This window comes from Pelmatolapia mariae, linkage group LG20 (genome assembly GCF_036321145.2).
Source record: "Pelmatolapia mariae isolate MD_Pm_ZW linkage group LG20, Pm_UMD_F_2, whole genome shotgun sequence".
Lineage (NCBI taxonomy): Eukaryota > Metazoa > Chordata > Actinopteri > Cichliformes > Cichlidae > Pelmatolapia > Pelmatolapia mariae.
In genome coordinates, this window is record NC_086244.1 from 41,734,923 (window position 1) to 41,757,010 (window position 22,088).

Here is a 22,088-nt window from a genome sequence, read left to right on the forward strand (position 1 = left end):
GAGTCATTTTCTCTGCATAGGTGTTAACTGGGCTTAACGTCGGCACTGGGGTTGAAACTAATGTACCGATTGACCTTCTGATTTTCAAGATCTTTTCAGTAAAGAAGCTGGCAAATTCATTGCAGGACCTGATGGAGCTTAATTCAGGGGCTACTGCCACTGGAGGAGTAGTTAATCTCTCCATTGTAGCAAATAATATCCTAGCATTATTGTTGTTTCTGTGAATAATCTCAGAGAAAAATGATTCCCTTGCATCCTTCAGGGCTAGTTGATACTTATTCAGCCTCTCTTTATATATCTCGCAGTGAACCTGGGGTCAAGTTTTACCGCCATTTTCTCTCAGCGTGCTGGCACTCTCTTTTTTCATTACATACCAGTGGATCACTTCTCCACGGAGACTTCTTTTTACTAGAGACAGTTTTAACCTTAAATGGTGCGATCTTATCCATCATGTCTGAGATTTTGGATAGAAAATCATCTGTCAGTTTGTTTACTGAATGTGTGCTGGTGGATGTTGGTGATTTAAATAAGGTAGAAGTGTACATCAGTTTAACATTTTCAGCTGAGTTTTCTCAGCTACACTTGCTTGACATTCATTTTTGGAATCAGAATCATATTTTCTCCATCCCATAGAACGTGGAAAACAACAGGGAAATCAGCAAGGGCCTTGTTTAGGCTTGAGTTAATATTTATTTGCAAACTTATCACACAGCACTGGGAGGAAGGTCGTGTGATATGCTAAATATTAAATATATTGTCATACCTATAAGTGTCTTGGTCCTGAGTCTGGTGACCGAGTGTTTAGGTTTCTGTTGATTCAGTTAGTTTGTGGTGATTCTTTGTTTTTGTCTCTGCGTCTCCCCTGTGCTACACATTTCTTGTCTAGTCTCACCGGTCTCTATGTTTGTGCATCTCCTGTGTCTCTCCAGTCAGTCGTGTCTCCCTATCAAGTTTGCATCTCTGTGCCTATCTTATGTTTCCTGTTTTACTTTGGCAGTCTTGTGTCCTTTGTTGGTGTTTTCAATTTTTTTTCCTGCCTGTCTCGTTTCGTTTGATTAGCTGCGCTCTCCTGCTGTGTCTCAGAGAGACAGAGAGAGGTTAATTTTTCTTTCTTCTCATCCTGTTAGCGGCCCACAGAGAGATAGATAGATAGATAGATAGATAGATAGATAGATAGATAGATAGATAGATAGATAGATAGATAGATAGATAGATAGATAGATAGATAGATAGATAGATAGATGGATAGATAGATAGATGGATAGATGGATAGATGATATAAAACAAAAAACAGTAACTGACTGAAAAAATCTCAATCCATTATCATTTATAAAATAAATGTTCTCTCAATTTGCAACGAATCTGCTGTTGAACTTAAAATGCCTCAACAGTGACATCTGCTGATATCAGGGGGGCAGGATCTCTTCTTTCAACTGAATACACTTGGCTTTTTTTATTCATTCATTCCCTCTTAATGAGCACGGCAGTTCAAATCATGGACAAAGGGAGAATGTCCTTCCTTGCCGATCAACAACCACAGCAAAAAACTGACATCAAATATGTTTAAACACATGACTAAATGTGACATTTTATCTGTTCCTTTTCAGAAGACATTTTCTTTATTAGTCCCAACAATTAGCTCAGTTTAGTTAGCTAGCAGCAGCAGCTCTGCACTGAGAGTACAGCCTTGGACCTTGCTGTCTCAGCTACCTGGGTTGAACCCAGTCGTCCCTCTCACCTGTCATTGGATATATGTTAGAAGAGCTGGGTATGGTCAAGTATTGTGTATGTATTTTTATCTTGCTGACTGGACTTTTTCTGCCCCTAAAAGATCTAGAGAAGACCTTTATGCCTACCCTGCTCTTAAGAGTGCATGCAACAGAATTTATCACAGCTACAAAGGTATTCCTCCAATGTGAAGTGAATTAATATAATTAAGTAACATAATAAGGTTCGCATGCATTGCATGAAAAATGAGAAAAATTTAATCAAGTTTTATTTAGTACTGAATGTACAAAATTTGGCTTTTTAGAGCTGTCAGGATATTTGTATTTTCAAAGTCAGATCCATTCATTAAATTAAATATTATATTTCTTGTAATTCTTTGTAAACTCAAAGACAGTGGTGATGTATGGTGTCATTATTGTACACATGGATGTTTACCATAAAAATAGAGGCCTCAGACATTAGTAAATAAGAAAAGACTGCAATAGACCAGGGGTGTCAAACTCATTTATACTGTGGGCTACACTCAGTCTCATTCACTTTGACCCCAAGTGGGCCGAACCAGTGAAACACCTCTTTCTATCAGTGTAAAGAAGTTACATATTTAACTGCTGATACAGCAGAAAGCTGTGAGCACAACTCTTTGGACTCTAATGATAAGAAATAAACATGTAAAATGACAGAAAAAGTTCTGGTAGCTTATTGCCCAGACTGTTCAGTTTTTGTTTGGTTTTAGTTTTCTTAACTGTAGTCTTAAAAAACATAAATTTCTGTAGCAGAAAGTGAAAAACAGAAACTTTTTGTTATTTAATTTTTATTGCTTTATTACTTTGTATAGTATGGATGGCCTTAAGGGAGGTTTTTATCAGTAGGAAAACTTGTGAAAATACAGTTAAAAGTCCAAAATTTCTGCTTGTTTGTTGTGAGCAGCAGCTCAACCAAGAATTATAAATGGCTTCTTCTGCACATTCAGGCCTGTGAGACTCATTTAGACACTCTTTGCTACAGGCAGACATTTCTGCATCTCTGCCATTCAAAAACACTTTGTTTATAGTGTTATATGAAAGCCTTATTTTTATGCATTTGTTACTACTAAGGAGAACACACATGAGGTTTAAGGCCTAGACAATTTTTTATTATTTTTTTGTCTTGCACAATGGAAAATGTCTGAAAATAAAAGTGGGTATCCCTTTATCCAGCTCTTAATTTTATAAATTCTCCAACATGATGAAAATGCAGCCAGATGCTGCTCATTTTATGTTTTTGCTTGTTTTTGCTCCACAAGCTTGCACTTGGCTCTCTGTGTACCTGGCCTGTACTACTACACTTGTCTTCAGATCATCTGCCATCCTTCCTTCTTTTACATAATGGTATGATCCAAGTCTGTCTGTACATGCGATTGCTCGCATGGTGTGCCAATCAAAATAGAGTCCTGTCTGCATGAATTCTCAGCAGGGCTGAAGATTTGGCTCCCACATACTGAGGGGCCATTAATTACTGACATAGGAAATTATCGCACAGCCCGGATATAACTGTATAGTGGGCCGTATGTTTGAGACCCCTGCAATATACAGTTTATTAATTAATGGAATAAAAAGCTAGGGTATTTATATTATTGTGTTGTGTGACTTCAGGCTTCAGTAGAAGTTGGCTTTCCTCTCATATGCACAGTCCTATATCTCACTCTGGGTTATTTAAAGGGCCCATTCATCCAAATGAACAGAGCGCCCACATCTTTCATGTTACATAGAGCTTTCTTCAGTCGTGTTGCACTGCTATTATTGTTTTATCATTAACTATTTTCATGCAGTTGAGTTGAAACCATGTCATTATTAGGTAATGTTTGCTGCAGGCAGTCCAAAAAGGACATTCAGGTAAAATGCTTCTCTAGTAGTTCTGCTATACCTGCTGCTTGAAGTTGCTGTAAGAATTCTTCTAATGCTAATAATAGAGAGTAGAGCGTCGGCCACAGCGATCCCTCCCACTGCAGTTGCATATTCATTCAAAACAGAAGCATTAGAAATGCCGATCAGCTCACCAGCACAGAGCAGAAGCCTTTCAGCATTTTGCTGTTGTCTAGCTCAATCGTATCACTTTGAAGGAGTCTATTCAGAGGTATTCATGCATCTGCCTTCAGGCTACAATGGCAGCCACTTTATAAACTGTCAGGCTGCTTGCCTCAAGCTTTCGGTTCATATTGTTTCCTTTCTTTAATAGACTTGGAGGAGTTCATCAACTCCTTCAGTGGCAAATGCAGGCACAGAATAGCAGGCTGGCCTCCTAGTCCATTTCAACCCAGGTTAATTTTTCTTTCTTCTCATCCTGTTAGCGGCCCACAACATACATAAAAGTTGTTTCTGCACACTTGCTCATGCCTGCACACAGCAAACACAAAACATTTCGCAGTCTGGGCAAAAGCAAATTCTTCAAATCAAGATATTTTTTTAAATTAAAAGACATAAATATAGGCACATAGACAAGGAAGATTAATTAAATTAAAGTGTCATTTTCATCAAACTCATGTTTTGATGTAAATGTGAATATTTTGTTATGCCATCCACAGTAATTGCGTGTCAGCCGAAATATGAAATTACAGCAAAATTTTGGACCGGTTTACGTGACATTTTTGTTTTGATGTGCTGTAATTAGAGTTAAACACAATCAGAGAATAAATCACTACTACTGCTGAGGCTGTTCTCGTGGGTCAGGTTGTAGTAAAACCTACTAAGAACCGCATGCTGTGCTAATCGAAACCTTTAGACTTCTCTCAGAACAAAGTGAAAAAAGATTTTTGTGCAAAGAGCTGCAGCAGATCCATTCACTAATCCAAGGTTACTAGCGTGTCAGAGTGTGGTCCCTCATGAAGCCACAGTGTGAACAATGCTGTTTCCACCATGACCAAAGACTGTGCTAAAGATTTGGCTCGAATTATTTTTATTGCAGTGATAGAGAAATGGCTGATAATCCACTTTCATTCCTATAAACAGAGTGAACATTTGCTCACCCACCAACCAAAAACACTGTTGGGCCTTTATACCCGAGTAATCTCTGTTTATTTAAGGTCGTTTTTTTAGCCAATAACAATGAATAGATGGTGTTCACTAAATGAGATTTACTTCATGAATTTATGGAGAACCCACAGAAAAGCCACTCACCCCCACAGAAATTAAACTTGCTAAATAATTCTTAGATGATTTCCTAATCATCCAATACAGATAATCACTTACACACACACTCTGCTCATTTTTGCTTGTTTTATGTTTGTCATAAAATTTAACATTTGAAACAAAAATTAAACAGGCAGTGGGATATTAAAAGATATCAAACCCTCTTTTCAGTATTATACTATGATCTTGTTCTTTGGATCCTCCTTTAATGCAAATCTTTTCTTTTCATGCTTAATTTCATTCATATTAATTAGGCACAGGCCCCAACACTCACACTTAAGATAATATCTGAGGAGTCTGGGTTTTTGGAATTGTATCCTAGTTTTCCTGGGACCTTAACAATATGGAATTCCATGAATAATACAGCAACAGGATGATTGGTTTACATGTTTATATTTTTATACTGAACAATAATAGTTAAAATTTTTGCTTTGCAATAAAGCAAGAGAACTATGGCCTTGTTATTTCTATAAATCCAGATATCTGCTTTGATATGCTTTTTTTTTTTTTTTTTTTTTGAATTGTGAACATTATTCCTCCTAAACCTCAGGGGCATCTCGTTTTTAAAGAATCACAAGCTATATGGTGTTGCTGTATTATAAAGGAAGTGACATTGCAAATCAACATGTAATCTACATTAAAACTGATCCATGCTTAATTTTTAAGCTAGTTTAATTTCAAAATAAATTCATTGGTGCTGCAGATGGAAGAATAACCTAAAAGGCATTACAAAGCTGCAGCAGAGTATTTCTGGTCCGACTGATTTTGGCAGGGAGCGGTGTCTTTAAAGACAGCAGAGTTTAATCCTACAGCCAGCTGTGAGAGAAGCAAGGTGCAGAAAGAACATTCTCTGAATGGTCTGTTAGCATACAGCGGAAAGTTTTCCCGTGCAGCCAAATGAACCGGATTAAAGTAGATATTTCCCTTCTACACCCTGACACAGGCAGCTAACAAACCAATCAAGCACATGATATCAAATGAAGTTCTTAAACCTTGAAAAGGTGAAATCTTCAAATCTAAAAAGGCTTTTTAAGGTTTCCAAAAATTTATCTTGACATTTAGTGTTTTCCAGCTATGAGGTATTCCACTCATTTAAAAATACATGTAAAACGTTGATCAATATAATTCATAGAATAATGACACGAGCGATACAAATTCAGAAATTATACAGCCGAGGTATAATATTTCTTTAAGGTTTCAGACTGACCAAAGTGTTAACATTGCATCAGTTTGTTATAATATTGTTTGTTCAAATATTATATTGCTCTCTTTGCATTTGCGCTGTGTATATCCTTTACAAATGGGTTGTTAATGGGATGCCATAGGCTTCTGACTGCCCTCATCCCAGTTTTGCCTGCTTGCTCTTTGTGGACCATTCCTCTTTTGTTGGCTGATCAGCTTCCTATTGGGTTGCCAGACAAGATCCTTGGCATTTGTCGGCAAATGAAAGAAGGATTAAGGGATGGCTACTAAACACTCCACGGCTAAGAAGTGGGCTGCTATTCTCCTATTCAAAGCCCTCTCCCAGTTCAGTAGCTCCCCTTTATATATATTTGTTTTCTCAAAGACAACATTGAGAAGTCCCCAGTTCTGCAGAAATAAAGGAAAGTCAGGCCGGCAAACATGCTTATAGCTGTTGAAAAGGAAAAGAAATCATACAATTAGCTGCACTCTAAGTACCAACAATTACAATCAAGTGTGATGTTTTCTTGGTGTAAACCTTTAAGATGTTTCATATGTTGAAAGTATTAAATGAATTTATCAACTACCTAACTTGGTGGTAACTGAAATGTCTGAAAGAAATCAGTCTCTGTTTGATGAGACTATAGAAATGGAACCAATACTCATAAATGGGAATAAGAAAATATTAGCAGATCAACTGGTGTAAAAATAGGTATTCTTCTCTGATTTTCTGTAGAACCTGTGGATCCTTCTGCTGGTCACTGAATTTGATTCATCCACATTATCATTGTCATCAGCAGTAATTCAGTATTATCATTCATCATCAAAGCAAGCTGCGACAAACAAAATTAATTTGTGGGCACATGATACATCTGAACGTCTGTTATACAGAGCATTAGACTGATTATATGCAACATAACAAATTATGTGGAAAATATTCTTGTTAAATATCTCGGTGCCTATTTTTAAGGCATATTTGAACAACCAATACAATGGCCTAAAACACATGTGAATCACTCCACAAATAGTCTTCACTTTTATTGCAAATTGCAGTCTTCTTTTCACATGTAATCCTTAAGTTGGATGTGGAAAAATAAAAATCAGAAAATTCCTCCACATATGTAAATGAAAACATGATCACTAAAACAACTGAGAAGTCTGAAACTTTTACTGATTTACTGCTGAAATTTTTGCTTAAAGTAGATGTTATCAAAGACTGGAAATACAAACTTGTTTAGTTATTTCTTCTGTTATCAACTGTTAGAAAACCTCTAACGGCCACTAATGAAATCTCTGCTCTCCCTGGAGCAACAACTTATATTTAGCATTGTTCATCTTTGACAACAAGCCCTGAACCTGCTTTAATCTGAAACCTTACAGTCACACATTTCTACATTAACTGACTCACTTTCTGATGACTGTCTTTTATATTATTAAATATTTCAGTTTTGATCTTTCCACACAGTAAGGCTATTCGAATAAAACGTTCCCATGTTGCTTTCTGATTTTTCCTATTTGCTGTGTGTCTTGTGTTACTGTGCTTTATCCTGTTCCTCTGTGCGTCTGCAGTGACCCAGTTTCCCCACAGGGATCTAATGCTGTCCCTGCCCACCTCCAGAACCTCATCCAACTATGATTCCCTTCATTTCACATGGTGAGAGAGAGGGAAAGCCTAGAAAAAAACGCTTCACATAGACAACTGTAATTTTAAAATGTATGTTAAATATTTCTCTCTGGTTTTAAGGAAGGCAGCTATTAATTCAAGATGTGAAAACTTGATGTCATTTGTTTCCAAATAACCACAATGATTTCACTCAGACATCACAGGAAGAGAGGCCGTCCCTCTAAACAGAGGCATGGCATTAGTGTTGGGGGCACAGAGGGCTGGACAGATCCTCTCTCATATAGAAAATGGGCTTTAATTATTATACAGGCAAGCCTGAAGGCAGTGTTGGCTTCAGCTATGTGATGAACCCTCATTGTGGCAGTGTCACTACAAATGCTACAAATAATGAAAAGCAACAGAGGATCAAAGCCTCTAAGCTCCTCACTTTGCTCCAGCAGCTTCATACCTTCCTCACCTACTTTTTCCTCTGCTGTTAAAGTCTGAAACAGAGCAGAGGAAGCGTGCCCTCAGGTCTCCCTCAGGCCAGCATACCACCACAGCTTCAATAGTCAGCATTACAGTGGAAACAGCTTCTGTGAACATATGTGCCTTTTTTTATACTTATAACTCATTTGTAAGGGAGTAAAATTTCACTGTTATGACGCAAAACAACCTCTGCATCCATAATCACAGACTACCAGCATGTCTATATGTTGATTCTTTTCAAAGCGTTAGGGATAGTGTTAGCTGATTCCTAAGTCTCTGCATTCTTTTGTCCTGCAGAGGAATGATTTGCTATAAAATCAGTGCATCCTAGGAATGTTTAGTCGAGGGCTACGTGATGATGTTTATAACATCATGGTCTCACATCACTGATTTTTTACATTTTCACTAGTGATTAATTTATTTTATCGCTCGCTATAAAAATTAAGACTTTTGGTTATATTGGATTTTTATATCACTTCTTTTATTAGTACAATAAAGTGTTAATGTAACATACTATATTAAAATACATTTTATATTCATATACCGTGAACAAAATTTCATCAAGGATCTTACAAAATTTTATTTACAGTACATCATTATAAACTATACATCTGATCGGTGGTAATGCTTTGATGTAATCTAGATCATTACGTAAGACAACAAATATTATCTCCACAAAGATTTGGAATCACAGTGTGACGGGATTTATTTCTGACGTTTGGAAACCTTCTTTAGTTTTAGATTTAAAATTCAATACACTTTTTATATGTTCATTGTATTATTTACAATTCTTTGTTTAATTAAAATGAAATAAATTACATGTGCACTTTGGGATGATGCCTTCAAAGTGCTATATTTAAGCATGCCAACTGTTAGCGCAGGTCAAAGACAGAAAAGCTGCAGATCCTCACACTGACGCAAATGCCAGCAGCATTTTGAATTTTTACCCCACGAATGACTGTGACACATTACTGTCATGATTATTTTGAATCACTACTCATTACTGCTGATACACTTCCACTGACTTCCAATCCCCTTTACATTTTGTAACACAGCTGTTAAAAATGTGAATTTTGGTGCACAACAGCAGAGGAGAAAAGAGAGGTTAATCCCAGTTTAATACAGTGATGCACAGCCCAGGACCATGGCTGTGATGATTGTGTTATCTGCAGACAGCATTTAGGTCTCCCTCAATTTCAACCCGGGTAAAATAGCTGGAAGAAAGTGAAGGTGGAGTAGAGTAAGTGTGAATGCCCGGGGAAATTGTTATTAATAGCTGCAACTTCCCACAGACTGTGCTCTCTGCAAAGAAGCTTCCCGTCACCTCCACTGGATTTGTTTGAAGTGCTTTCTCTATCCTCACTGTGTACCTTTTCTCTTTCAACCAGGCTGGACTCTAGAGGGTTTTTTTCTACATAATGCTTATTTATATCTATAAGACACAGCATACACACTAAATAGTGCTATAAACTGTAAAAAGAAAGCCTGAACAGCTGTTTAACTGGATTCCAGTCACCTCCAAGAAGCATTTTCAGTGTTTTCTACAACGTGACGGTAATTTACAGAACCAAGGCCATTACTTTGAAGCTTTGATATGTACATTTAGCAAACGTAAACAATGATCCTAACTGAAGATTAACAGTAAGTTTGTCATTTATCAGTTATATGCAAATGTCAGACTAGAACAGGATGTGCCCGGAATATTGCATACATCTGAGCAATACTTCAATAGGAATCACATGTGTGTGTGTGTGTGTGTGTTACTTTTAAAGGTTATTTCAAATTAGGCTTTCTCATTTTATGTCGTTTTTAGCTTGTCCCTTGCTGTAATCAGTGCTCACATATCATGTAAATAAAAAAAATCATCTCATATAATGGATCAAATAAAACTGGTAAACAGTACCCTTCAATGAGTTTGTCTCAATCACTACTGCCTCTTCCACTCAACCTAAAATTCACTCTGACTCCTGCTGAAATATGTACAGCACGCCACCAAAAGTAAACATTAAAAAAACATTTGAAAATTAAAATAATTATATATATATTTAAAAAATACTATCTAAACAAGGGGAGCGGAAAGCTTACAATCTCATGAATTTATGCTGCAGGCTTCACACCATGAAGTGAGCCACTGAGAGATGAAAGTGAAAAGAAATAAAAGGCTCAATTTAATCTGCTTTAAGGCCCTTCAACAGCGTGTGCCTGGGACTGTGAGAGTGAGGGCTGATAGGGGATAAATATATTTCTTACCATGCCTTCCAGCTATTACACCCCTCTCCAACACAGACGCCTATTCAACAGAGGCAGGTTTCATTACCAGCTGTAATAGGCTAAGTCTTCAAATTATGAAATGCCAAGCTCGGATGACACAGAGACACTAGCTGGGCTGATCTTTTGAAGAATGTGGAAAGGGGGAGACTTGATAGCTGTTTGAAAAAAAAAAATCACCAGTTAAACCAGTGGTCAGAAAGCACTGGGCCCGCTGCAGGCCTCAAGTTTAAAGAACAGACGGCCGTCCACACGCTACACTCAAACATGCTGCATCGACGTCATTTTAATAAAAATGAACCAAACAAAAGCTTCCAACCGCCATGTATACGTGTGTATATGAAAGAAATATGAAGAGGGGATATTTAACATCTTCCATTAAAATCGTACTATAACGATATATTTACTATACCTTTTCATTTTAAAAGTTATGAATTTAATACATGCATATATGTAATTATGCCATTTTTGGCTAGGTTCATGTATTTATTTAGCGTTTGTTTGTTTGTAGGCTAAATGTCATTTCAGAGGAAAATTCAGCTTGAACTTGGTATCTACACACGGAGCTGACGGCCTGGCTCCTGCCGCCTGTGATCGGTGTGGACATTTGTCACCGTTTAGCGTCGCTCTCAAGGGAGCAGCGTGACGGGAGCCCGCGCCACCGCTCACCATGAATATTTAAGCGGCTCCAGGCGGGAGAAGCCATGGGACAAGACGCCCGTTTAGACCTGATTAGCAGACAGTTAGCCGCTAGTCCTCCCAGGGCCTACCTTTGTCCCCGAGGATGCCGTCGATGCTGTGTTTCGTTTTCTTTTCTCCGTCCTCTTCCTTTTTATCGCACTCATCCTCATCCTCCTTTTTCCCAAAACGAGCGCGAAGTACACGGCTGATCGAACTCACTGCGAGCAGAAAGGCATCTTTAGCAATAACATAATAATAATAATAATAACAATAATAATAATAACAATAATAATAATAACAATAATAATAACAATAATAACAATAATAATAATGTTTTTATATTAAATTCACTGTTATTCTATTATTATATCATTATTATTTTATTATATTGTACTGTTATTATTTTTGTTATTACCATATTACCATTTACAACGATAGCAACAACAACAACAACAACAACAATAATAATAATAATAATAATAATAATAATAATAATAATAATAATAATAATAATAATATATTTTTCGTGATAACTTCCTTGATTTTAAAGTCTGTTTTTATGTATTCATCGGGGAGGGCAAAATTCAGAGAGTAAAACTGTGAATTAAACGCCGCTTACCAGAGGAGGCCTCACCTGAAGGGACTGTGCTTCTGTCACACACCCCGTCCTTCAGTAGCTTATCCCGGATCTCCCAGCTGAACATGCCAGGGTTGTCCCGCTTGTACTCTTCAATCCTTCTCTCTACATCCGGCGTGGCTACCTGCTGCAGGTCGCCGTGAGCCACACAGAAACAAGGAGAGTGAGCTGAGCCACAGGCTACAGGCCCCGAAATCTTTCGAGTGACTTTTTAGAAAGCAGGTGGAAATATAAACTATAACAAGGCTGTGGAAGCCTACAGATAATCTACAGATTACTAACTTATTATTTAGCCTAGTGGTATTGACAGACAATTATCCGTGTTGTCCTTTAGATCGTTTCTCTCACCCGGGGTTTGCTGCCACCTATGGCGCCGGGTCGGATGGACCCGGTCTCTTGGTAGCGGCAGAGGATCTTGGACACGCAGCCGTGGGAGACACGAAGTTGGCGCGAAATGACGCAGGGCCGGATCCCGTGGTGGGCCATCTCGACTATCTTGTGTCGGATATGGTTGGGCAACGGTCGGCCGTTAATGAAGACCCCCCCAAGCTGGTTGACCCGTCCCTGGCCCAGAGGAGTAGATACTGTGGATGACACAAGGCCAGATTCGGTACAGAGCGGCTTTAAGCGCAGACTGTTGTCTGTTATTAAATAATCCAGTTTGATGACAGGCTATTTTTCTTATCAATCACACGTAATGCGAGCCCGGTGTTCTTTCAGCTGTTCCCTGCCAGTATTCACTGACAGTACCACGTGTCAATTGTTTTCAAATCTCATTTGATCGCCATTAAGGGCTAACACTTCACAGTTCCACATGCCAAGCAGAGGAGGTGAAGAGCACCTGCTGCCACGCTTCACTGTTCGCCGTCACGCTGTCCAAATATTGGACTGATCCTCTGCTTCTGCCGGTGGGTGCCAATTTCCAGGCGCGCGGAACTTGAAGCAATCCAAGTGCTGTAGAGACTGTCTCTGTTTTCTCTGGAATTTCTAGTCGTTTTCAATTCGCTGACAAAGTGGTCACTGGATGATTAAGTGTGCTTGTGACCGAGGCCTTTAATATTTAGCATAAGAATAATACAACGGAAATTGTATTAGCATAAGAATAATGCAACGTGTTTTTTGGTTTTGTTTTGTTTTTTTTGTGGGCGGCGGGGGGGGGCACTTGCAATTCATGCAATTGTGTTCAGTGCCAGTCCTTGCACACGAAGTTTACCCTGGAGTTGAGGCCTTAACTGTTAAGCACGCTGAAGGTCTTCTCACGTGCCTTTAATGTTTAGTGCAGAATATTTGTTTGAATAATCTTCAAATTAAGCTTGCATTTTTTCACCCTCCGCACAAAATCTACCGGAGTCTGAGAGGCTGTTCAGGGCTACTGTCAAGCTCCTACCTTCCAGAGGGAATCCAGTGCGGGGATAGTTCTGTCCGGGAGCCGGGCGCATCATTCGTGGTACCGTTCCTGGCAAAGACGACATTGTAGCATTAAAAACAACAGAAAGGAAAAGAAAAAAAGAAAAGAGAAAAAGAAAAGAAAAGAAAAGAAAAAAGAGGGACACGTTTAGATGTCCGATTCAAGAGTTGATTTGTTGGTCACACGCGTTCTGAGGATAAAAAGTGGCAGTCAGATCCGGCGTGGAGCAAAAATCAAACAAACAAGCAAACAAACGAAAACGGCGGTTGGATGTTAAAATGTGAGCCCACAGCATTCAGGCACACGGGACTGCTGTGGAGCGGAGTCCTTACAATGCTAATGTGCTCGCAGTATACAGTTGTTCTGTCTGACATCAGTTTATTTTCTCCCGGAGAAGTCCGGACCAGGCGGACTGGAGAATGGACGATTTTTCTCGAGAACCAATAGGTTCTTGGCGCTTTCTCTTATTTGAGGGGGAAAAGGCTCCAACAAGTTTCAGCAGCCAATGAGAACGAAGAACACACAAACGTACACACACACATACCAAACCCACGATACACTCACACTGAAAATGCAGGCCTTAACACAGACTTAGCACATCCTCCACACCCGCACATCCGCCTGTACGTCACACTGGATGGACACAAAACACCAGCACCTGTCAAATACAGGCTACTGCAAGCCAGTGCAACTACTCTGTAATGAACAGCTGCAGGCATTGACGTGTGCTGTGCTCACTCTTTCCTTTTATTTACAGCTGGGAAAAAGAAAAGTCTCATTTTATGATCACGTTTTTCTAAAAGTTTTAAAAATAAATTGTGAAGCAGTGTCTGTCCTCTGAATGATGATAATAAAAATCTTAAAAAAAAAACCCTGAAAAGCTTAAAAAAAAGGAAATACAAAAAATTGTGTAAGATTCTAAGTGAAGCATTCACAAAAAGCTCAACAGGATTTATATTAATCCATTTTAATTCAGATCAAAAAATTATAAATGTGTTAAATTCAATACACCCAGTGAGCTGAATGTGAGGAGATAAAGATAATCAATACTTTATTATTATTCACTGAGTTGGAGATGCTCTGTATCTCACTGTACAGCTGTATAGTGGCAATAAAAGCATTCTATTCTATTCTTTTATATATATCTACCCCTATTTATTCTGATGAATAAATGGCTACATATGGTTGTGTTTTTAATATATTCTTTATAATTGAAACTACATTTAAAAAAAAATTAGAATTAAAGTTTCAGTCCATACATAGATACATTCACACATAGAATTAATTGTCTAATTGATCAACTATTTGATACAATAATAGGCACAATTTTAGGGGTGATCAGCTCTTATTGTTTGACCAAGCAGACAAATCAGAAAAGTCTATCGTTTCTTAGAGCCCTGAAAGTCTCTTGCAGACATGGTGTTCTACTGAATCTCCTGAGACAAATCCTGAGAGAAAACTTGTCTTTTGAGAGATAAATGGTATTTAGAGTAAAGTAGAACTGTTCCATTACATGAGCTGCATTCGTAGGGATGTACTGCAAGAATGTACTATACAAGTTCATATTTGAAATTGTCAAATCAGCAGTCGTTATTCAAACTAGAGCTGAGAATTCCACAGATAGTGTTTGTATAAAATTATTTATTTTAAATTAATAGGTGTGTCTTTTTTCAAATTTATTTGTCACACTTTGTGGATGTTATGATACCAAGCAAAGCCTGAAAATGCTACATAACATTAAAAACATCCTGAATGCAGAAGAGAAGGCTTCAAAGTGTTATAACAAAAAGTGAAACATTTGCTGTGGACTCAAAGTATTCTACCCTGTGATATCAGTGAAATTGTTCAACAGCTTTTTTTGGGGGGAAAGGAGCATTTCACAGTATATACAGATCTTTACTAAAGTTAAACATTATGAATTCTGGTTTAACTGTACATCCTTAGGATGTTTTCTGACACAGCTGAATTTAATTCAGTTCAGTGGTTCAGTTCATATAGCACCAAATCATAACAACAGACACCTCAAGATGCTTTACACTGTAAGGTAAAGACTTTACAACAATACAGTAAAAACTGTGTTATTGTAGAAAACCCCAACAATCATATGATCCCCTTTGAGCAAGCACTTGGCGACAGTGGGAAGGAAAAACTCCCTTTTAACAAGAAGAAACTCCAGCAGAACCAGACTCAGAGAGGGGCAGCCATCAGAATCATCAGAATATTTTATTAATCCCTAGGGAAAAGCCATTTGCTACAATCAGCAGAGATTAATAATAACCGTTGATTAAATGCAGAGTGGTTAAATGCAGAGTGGTGTACACATAGTTAGTGAACAAAAAGGTGAGTTAAGAAGAAACACGCAATCTGGGAATCCCCCAGTAACCTGTTGCAGTGTAATTAAGGGAGGATTCTCAGTCACCTGATCCAGCCCTAACTATATGCTTTATCAAAAAGGAAAGTTTTAAGCCTAATCTTAACATTAGAAATCCAGCATTCAGGAAGCGGCTGCAGGTGAGGTGAGTAACGATCCTAGATTGGTTAGCGGAGAGCACAAGGAGACACAAGGTACAAGAGCCAAGTTACCACCGTGGGGTAGCGGCCGGTCAAGCAGAGAGTGGAAGTCAGCACCGGTCTTCAGTACTCCACGGCTGAATGCTGTTTGACGGCTTGCAGGTGGCCACGGCAGGTGAGGAATGGAACCCCGCCCTGAGGGTCAGACTAGGATGGTGTGTATTGTAGCATAAAGATGACACTCAATTTGTGTCTGAGACTTGTTAAAAAATGTTAACAAATAACTGCAGGTTGTTATCCAGAAAAAAGGATACATAAATTACTTTTTTTTAAAAGATAGGAAGCTTCTGTGGCTCTAGCTGCTGGTGCCGGGTCTCGCGGATTGCACACCTGGCGTTCGCCTAGGGTTTTGCAGCCGGCTGTTCCCCTGGCACATTGCTCACGGTCTTGCGGGTTCAAGCAGCCAGTGGGTCCTTGCTGAGGTTCGCCTGGCTAGTGAGTTCTTTAACTATTGTGGGTGTCTTTCTGTTCCCGAGGTCTTGCAATTTCGCTGCTGCCTACGAGTTGCTGCTGCAGGCTGTGTTCCCCTGGCATATTCCCTGGGGTTCACCGGTTTACGTGCCAGTCGAACCTCGCTGTGTGTGATATGTCAGCTGGCAAGTGAGAATTCTCCAGCCTGCAGTGCCGGCTTCCTGCATATTGCCCGCATGTTGTGAGTTTACGTGGCCAGCAGGGGCCCACTGGGGTGGCTGTATCTCAGGAGGTAGAGCAGGGCATCTCCTGATCGGAAGGTTGGTGGTTCGATCCCTGGCACCTCCAGTCTGCATGTCAAGTATCCTTGGGTAAGATACTAACCCCAAGTTGCTCTCCGATGCATCCATCGGAGTGTGAATGTACTTAAAGCACTATGTATAGAGAAAGTGCTTGTGAGAATGGGTGTGACTGGGTGAATGTGGCATGTTGTATAGAGCGCTTTGAGTACTCCGGGAGATTAGAAAAGCACGATATAAGAATCAGTCCATTTACCATTACCATTTACCACTCGGTAGCTCAGTAACCTAAGCTTCCTTCTGTACACGAGTGTCTCGCTCGTGAGTTCACTCTTGCTTTACCCCACGTGTCTAAGCACTTCACGGAGTTCAACATGAGAACTAAAAAGGCGGGGAGGACTTATCTGGTGGCTGGAGGGTTGAGTGTGTTTTTCTGGGTTCGGTTGGCCCCTCCCCCTTGTTATACCAGCGTATAGCAGTCCTCAGTGGAGCAGCGGAGCTGCTGGCCGCCTCCACCCACCAGGCTACGCTGATGAAGGAGCAAGTCGTAGCTACTGCCCATATGGAAAAGAAATAGTAAAAACTTATAAAAGACTTGCATAAGATGTGGCCTACTTCATATTTCTACCAGTTAACGCTTGCTTGATAGTCAGCTTAACGCTTATTCTTATCTTCGGCTTATTCTTAATTACTTTTAATTCATTTTTAATTTTTTGATTGTTTTATCCTCTACACTTAGTTTTCTTTTATGTTTTTATATGCAATTCTTTTGCCTTGTGTGTTTTAATGCCATTCAACCTGCTAGCACGTTTTGGTACCTTGCCATAGCCCTCATCCTTCCCTGTTCATCTTACCCTCTTGCATGTTAAGCACTTTGGTACACCACTGGTTTTTAAATGTGCTATATAAATAAAGTTTGTTGTTGTTGTTGTTATAGTGAATCATATAAGGCTTATATGATTTACTCATGAAAGTGGCCACTTTCTCATTACTTTCATATATTGTTTTAGTAAGTATCCAAAACATACAAGTTTCATTTATATAATTTTTCAAGGGATCTTATATCTGTTTTCACTCTTGTATGCTTTTCATACAAGTTTCACACAAGACAGATACAAACTTTATAAGATTTATAAATATCTTTTCCATATGGGTGGTAGCTCCCTGGCCTTGCTCTGGGTGGCAGGCCACCTCCTTTGGCTGTCCCAGTCCCAGCTCCAGCTGGACAACCAGGAGTGCCTGCTGAGGCTGCCAGTCGACCCCTCTGCCATATTTGGCAGGGGGCAACACAACTCCTGCAACAGGCTTAGGACAGCCGCCACGTTGCCCAGGAGATGGCAAGCGGCCTGAGCAGGAGCACTGTAAGTTCTAGGGAGCCCAGGGGTTCCACACCTCAGCTGGAACCTGCTCCTGAGGTTCCAGCTTGAGGCCCTGGGGATCTCAGGCCCAGCTGGAGGCCTTTTGCAGGTGCAGCATCTGCACACAGGGGAAACCTCTGTGTTTGCTGCAGGCTGTCTCCCCTGGGAACATGCCAGGGGAACGCAGCCTTCCTGCCGGTTCCTGGCGGTTGGCCTAGCAGCTTGCGAGCTGACTATGAGCAGCCGCTAAGTTGCTGTCCTTGCGTCTGGTGCGACTCGCTCAGACCAGTCTTGCATCTGGCAGACTGATGCCTCCGCCTCATGGCTTGGCCTTTGCGTCTGTCAGGGCCTTAACCGAGCTGGTCAAGGTCCCCCGACTCGGTCAAGGCCACATAAGCTCTCACTCAGCTCTCACTCAGAGAACCAAGGTTACAGTGTAACCGTACATTAAATGTTTGTCCTTATTAGGATATGGATTCATGTTGGTGTGTGGAACTGGCAATTATTTGACAGTGTGTTTCAGATCATTTTATGGAGTATTATTCCAGAGCTTTAGTTTTGTTTATTTGGTAGGTTGACTTTGGATACTATAGTAATCTTGTATTTTGAATTCAATTACTTTTGCAGTCCAGTCTCTCTTCATGATTTCAGCTGGCTACTTTGTTTTCTTTCTTTCAGTTTATCATGCTGGCCTTATGTTCCCTTTTTCTGTGTCTGTCACCATGTTTGATGTTCCTATGTTTAATTACTTTTACTTTTATTTACATAGTCTCTGGTGTTGTTTGTGCTGTATTTCATTATGCTTTCTTTGGCTTGTTTTCTGTGTCCCCTGGTGTTTCCTAATTCCTTAATTACCTTATTGTATTATTAGTCTTTGTCTTCCCAGAGTTCTTTGTCATAGAGGTTAAGAGGTTGCAGGTGTGGAAAGCGAAATTCTTTTCAAATAGTTTTGGCTATTTGATTGTGGTATTGGTTGTCTTAACAGCTCGGAAAGAAGGTGACTGGACTTGTTTAAAATTTTTAAATTTATAAAAAAGGCAAGATATCCTCTTGCCTTTTTTTCAAGTACTTAAGACTACCATGATCCAAGAGATTGTTAACCTACACCTTGGATAAGGGACTGAATCAGGGCAGATGACAACAACTGGATTGTGAATGGACAGGAGAGTGCAGACAAGAGTGATAGAGCTAGTAAATCCAATTACTAGTTTAATAAAAGTAATTTGACTTTTGTTTAAAAGTGTGGTAGAACATATTATTACAATAATTATGGAATAAAAGTACAAAATTTTTCACGTAAAATTACATTTTAAAAAACCCTAATAACTAATAACAGTACTTTTTGTAACGTTAGGCCTGATTAATGATATTAGTTATTAGTAGTGTTTGACCATATTATTAGGTAATTTAATTGTTTTTACACATTTAATTTATCCATCCATCCATCTTCTTCCGCTTTATCCGGGGCCGGGTCGCAGGGGCAGCAGCCTAAGCAGAGAAGCCCAGACCTCTCTCTCCCCAGCCACCTCCTCCAGCTTATCCGGGGGAACACCAAGGCGTTTCCAGGCCAGCCGAGAGATATAATCTCTCCAGCATGTCCTGGGTCTTCCCCAGGGCCTCCTCCCGGTGGGACATGCCCGGAACACCTCACCCAGGAGGCGCCCAGGAGGCATCCTTGTCAGATGCCTGAACCACCTCAACTGGCTCCTTTCGATGTGGAGGAGCAGCGGCTCTACTCTGAGCCCCTCCCGGATGGCTGAACCTCTCACCCTATCTCTAAGGGAGAGGCCAGCCACCCTTCGGAGGAAGCTCATTTCTGCCGCTTGTATCCGTGATCTCGTTCTGTCGGTCACTACCCACAGCTCCTGGCCATAGGTGAGGGTAGGGACGTAGATCGACCGGTAAATTGAGAGCTTCACTTTTGCATTCAGCTCCCTCTTCACCACGATGGACCGGTGCAGCGTCCGCATCACCCTCTCCATGAATCGCTACCTTATCGTGGTGGAAGGGTTTGTGTGTCCCAGGGATCCCAGGGGCTATGTTGTCTGGGGGCTTTTGCCCCCTGGTAGGGTCTCCCATGGCAAATTGGTCCTGGGTGAGGGACCAGACAAAGAGCAATTCAGAAGACCCTTATGAGAAAAACATCGAGGGAACAGTTTACCCTGCCCGGGATAGGGTTACCGGGGCCCTGCCCTGGAGCCAGGCCCGGGGAGGGTGCCCGAGGGTGAGCGTCTGGTGGCCGGGCCTTAGTCCATGGGGCCTGGCCAGGCACAGCCCGAAAAGGGGACATGGGCCCATCCTTCCGCAGGCCCACCACCCGCAGGAGGCGCTGTAGGGGTTGGGTGCATTGTGTGCCGGGTGGCGGCCAGGAGCGGAGGCCCTGGCGGACTGATCCCCGGCTACCAAGACTGGCAATTGGGACATGGAATGTTACCTCTCTGGTAGGGAAGGAGCATGAGTTAGTGCGTGAGGTTGAGAGGTACCGGCTAGATATAGTCGGGCTCACCTCTACGCATGGCTTGGGCTCTGGAACCAGTCTCCTGGAGAGGCACTGGACTCTGTCTCAGTCTGGAGATGCCCCTGGTGAGAGGCGGCGGGCTGGGGTGGGTATTCTAATATCCCCTCGGCTTGCTGCCGGTACGTTGGGGTTCTTCCCGGTGGATGAGAGGGTTTGTTCCCTGCACCTTAGGGTCGGGGAACGGGTCCTGACTGTCATCTGCGCTTATGCGCCGAGTGGCAGTTCAGAGTACCCAGCCTTCTTTGAGTCCCTAGGTGGGGTGCTGGAAGGTGCTCCACCAGGAGACTCTGTTGTCCTACTGGGAGACTTCAACGCTCACGTGGGTAATGACAGCGAGACCTGGAGGGGCGTGATTGGGAGGAATGGCCTCCCTGATCTGAACCCGAGCGGTGTTTTGTTATTGGACCTCTGTGCAAACAGTTTGGCCATAATGAACACCTTGTTCGAACATAAGAGTGTCCGTAAGTGCACGTGGCACCAGGACGCTCTAGGCCGCAGGTCGATGATCGATTTTGTAATCGTATCACCAGACCTGCGACCATATGTTCTGGACACTCGGGTAAAGAGAGGGGCTGAGCTGTCAACTGATCACCACCTGGTGGTGAGTTGGATCAGGTGGCGGGGGAGGACGCTGGACAGACATGGTGCACCTAAATGCGTAGTGAGGGTGTGCTGGGAACGCCTAGCAGAGGCCCCAGTCCGCGAGATCTTCAACGCACACCTCCGGCAGAGCTTCAACAGCATTTCGAGGGAGACTGGGGACATTGAGTCCGAATGCACCATGTTCAGCACTTCCATTGCCGAAGCTGCTACATTGTGCCGTGGCCGCAAGGTGGTTGGTGCCTCTCGTGGTGGTAATCCCCGAACCAAATGGTGGATACCAGAGGTGAAGGGAGCCACCAGGCTGAAGAAGGAGTCCTATCGGACTTGGTTAGCCTGTGGGACTTCGGAGGCAGCTGACAGGTACCGACAGGCCAAGCGGAATGCGGCTCGGGCAGTGGCTGAAGCAAAAACTCGGGTGTGGGAGGAGTTCGATGAGGCCATGGAAAAAGACTTTTGGACTGCCTCGAAGAGATTCTGGCAAACCGCCAGGCGTCTCAGGAGGGGAAAGCGGTGCTCTACCTGGCTGTGTATAGTGCTGGCGGAGCGCTGCTGACTTCGACTGAGAAAATTGTCGGGCGGTGGAAGGAATACTTCGAGGACCTCCTTAATCCCACTGACACGTCTTCCAAGGAGGAAGCAGAGTCTGGGGATGACGGGGTTGACCCGCCAATTTCCAGGGGCGACGACACTGAGCCAGTTAAACAACTCCTTGGTGGCAGAGCCCCTGGTGTGGATGAGGTCCGCCCCGAGTTCCTGAAGGCTCTGGACATTGTAGGGCTGTCCTGGTTGACACGCCTCTACAATGTTGCGTGGAGATCAGGGGCAGTACCCCTGGACTGGCAGACCAGGGTGGTGGTCCCCATCTTTAAGAAGGGGGACCGGGGGGTGTGTTCCAACTACAGGGGGATCACACTCCTCAGCCTCCCTGGGAAAGTCTATGCCAGGGTGCTGGAAAGGAGAGTTCATCCGCTAGTTGAACCTCAGATACAGGAGGAACAATGCGGTTTTCGTCCTGGTCGCGGAACACTGGACCAGTTCTTTATCCTCTCAAGGATACTTGAGGGTGCATGGGAGTTTGCCCAACCAGTCTACATGTGTTTTGTGGACTTGGAGAAGGCATTCGACCGTGTCCCTCGGGGTGTCCTGTGGGAGGTGCTGCGGGAGTATG

General features: G+C 41.7%; 1 protein-coding gene across 3 annotated transcripts in view; it reads right to left on the reverse strand.

The window, feature by feature from the left end:
- The window catches only part of LOC134618777 (paired box protein Pax-7-like), an 86,095-nt gene extending 72,871 nt beyond the window's left edge, over positions 1-13,224 (reverse strand). For 2 of the 3 annotated variants that reach the window (XM_063464336.1, XM_063464337.1), the window contains exons 1-4: positions 13,140-13,224; positions 12,101-12,336; positions 11,735-11,879; positions 11,205-11,333 (exon numbers count right to left, since the gene is read on the reverse strand). In XM_063464336.1, coding sequence (XP_063320406.1) covers positions 11,205-11,333; positions 11,735-11,879; positions 12,101-12,336; positions 13,140-13,224 — 595 coding nt within the window. The remainder of the gene's footprint in view (positions 1-11,204; positions 11,334-11,734; positions 11,880-12,100; positions 12,337-13,139) is intronic. The other variant, XM_063464338.1, reaches the window with a different exon arrangement.
- Between the last annotated feature and the right edge of the window lie 8,864 nt (positions 13,225-22,088).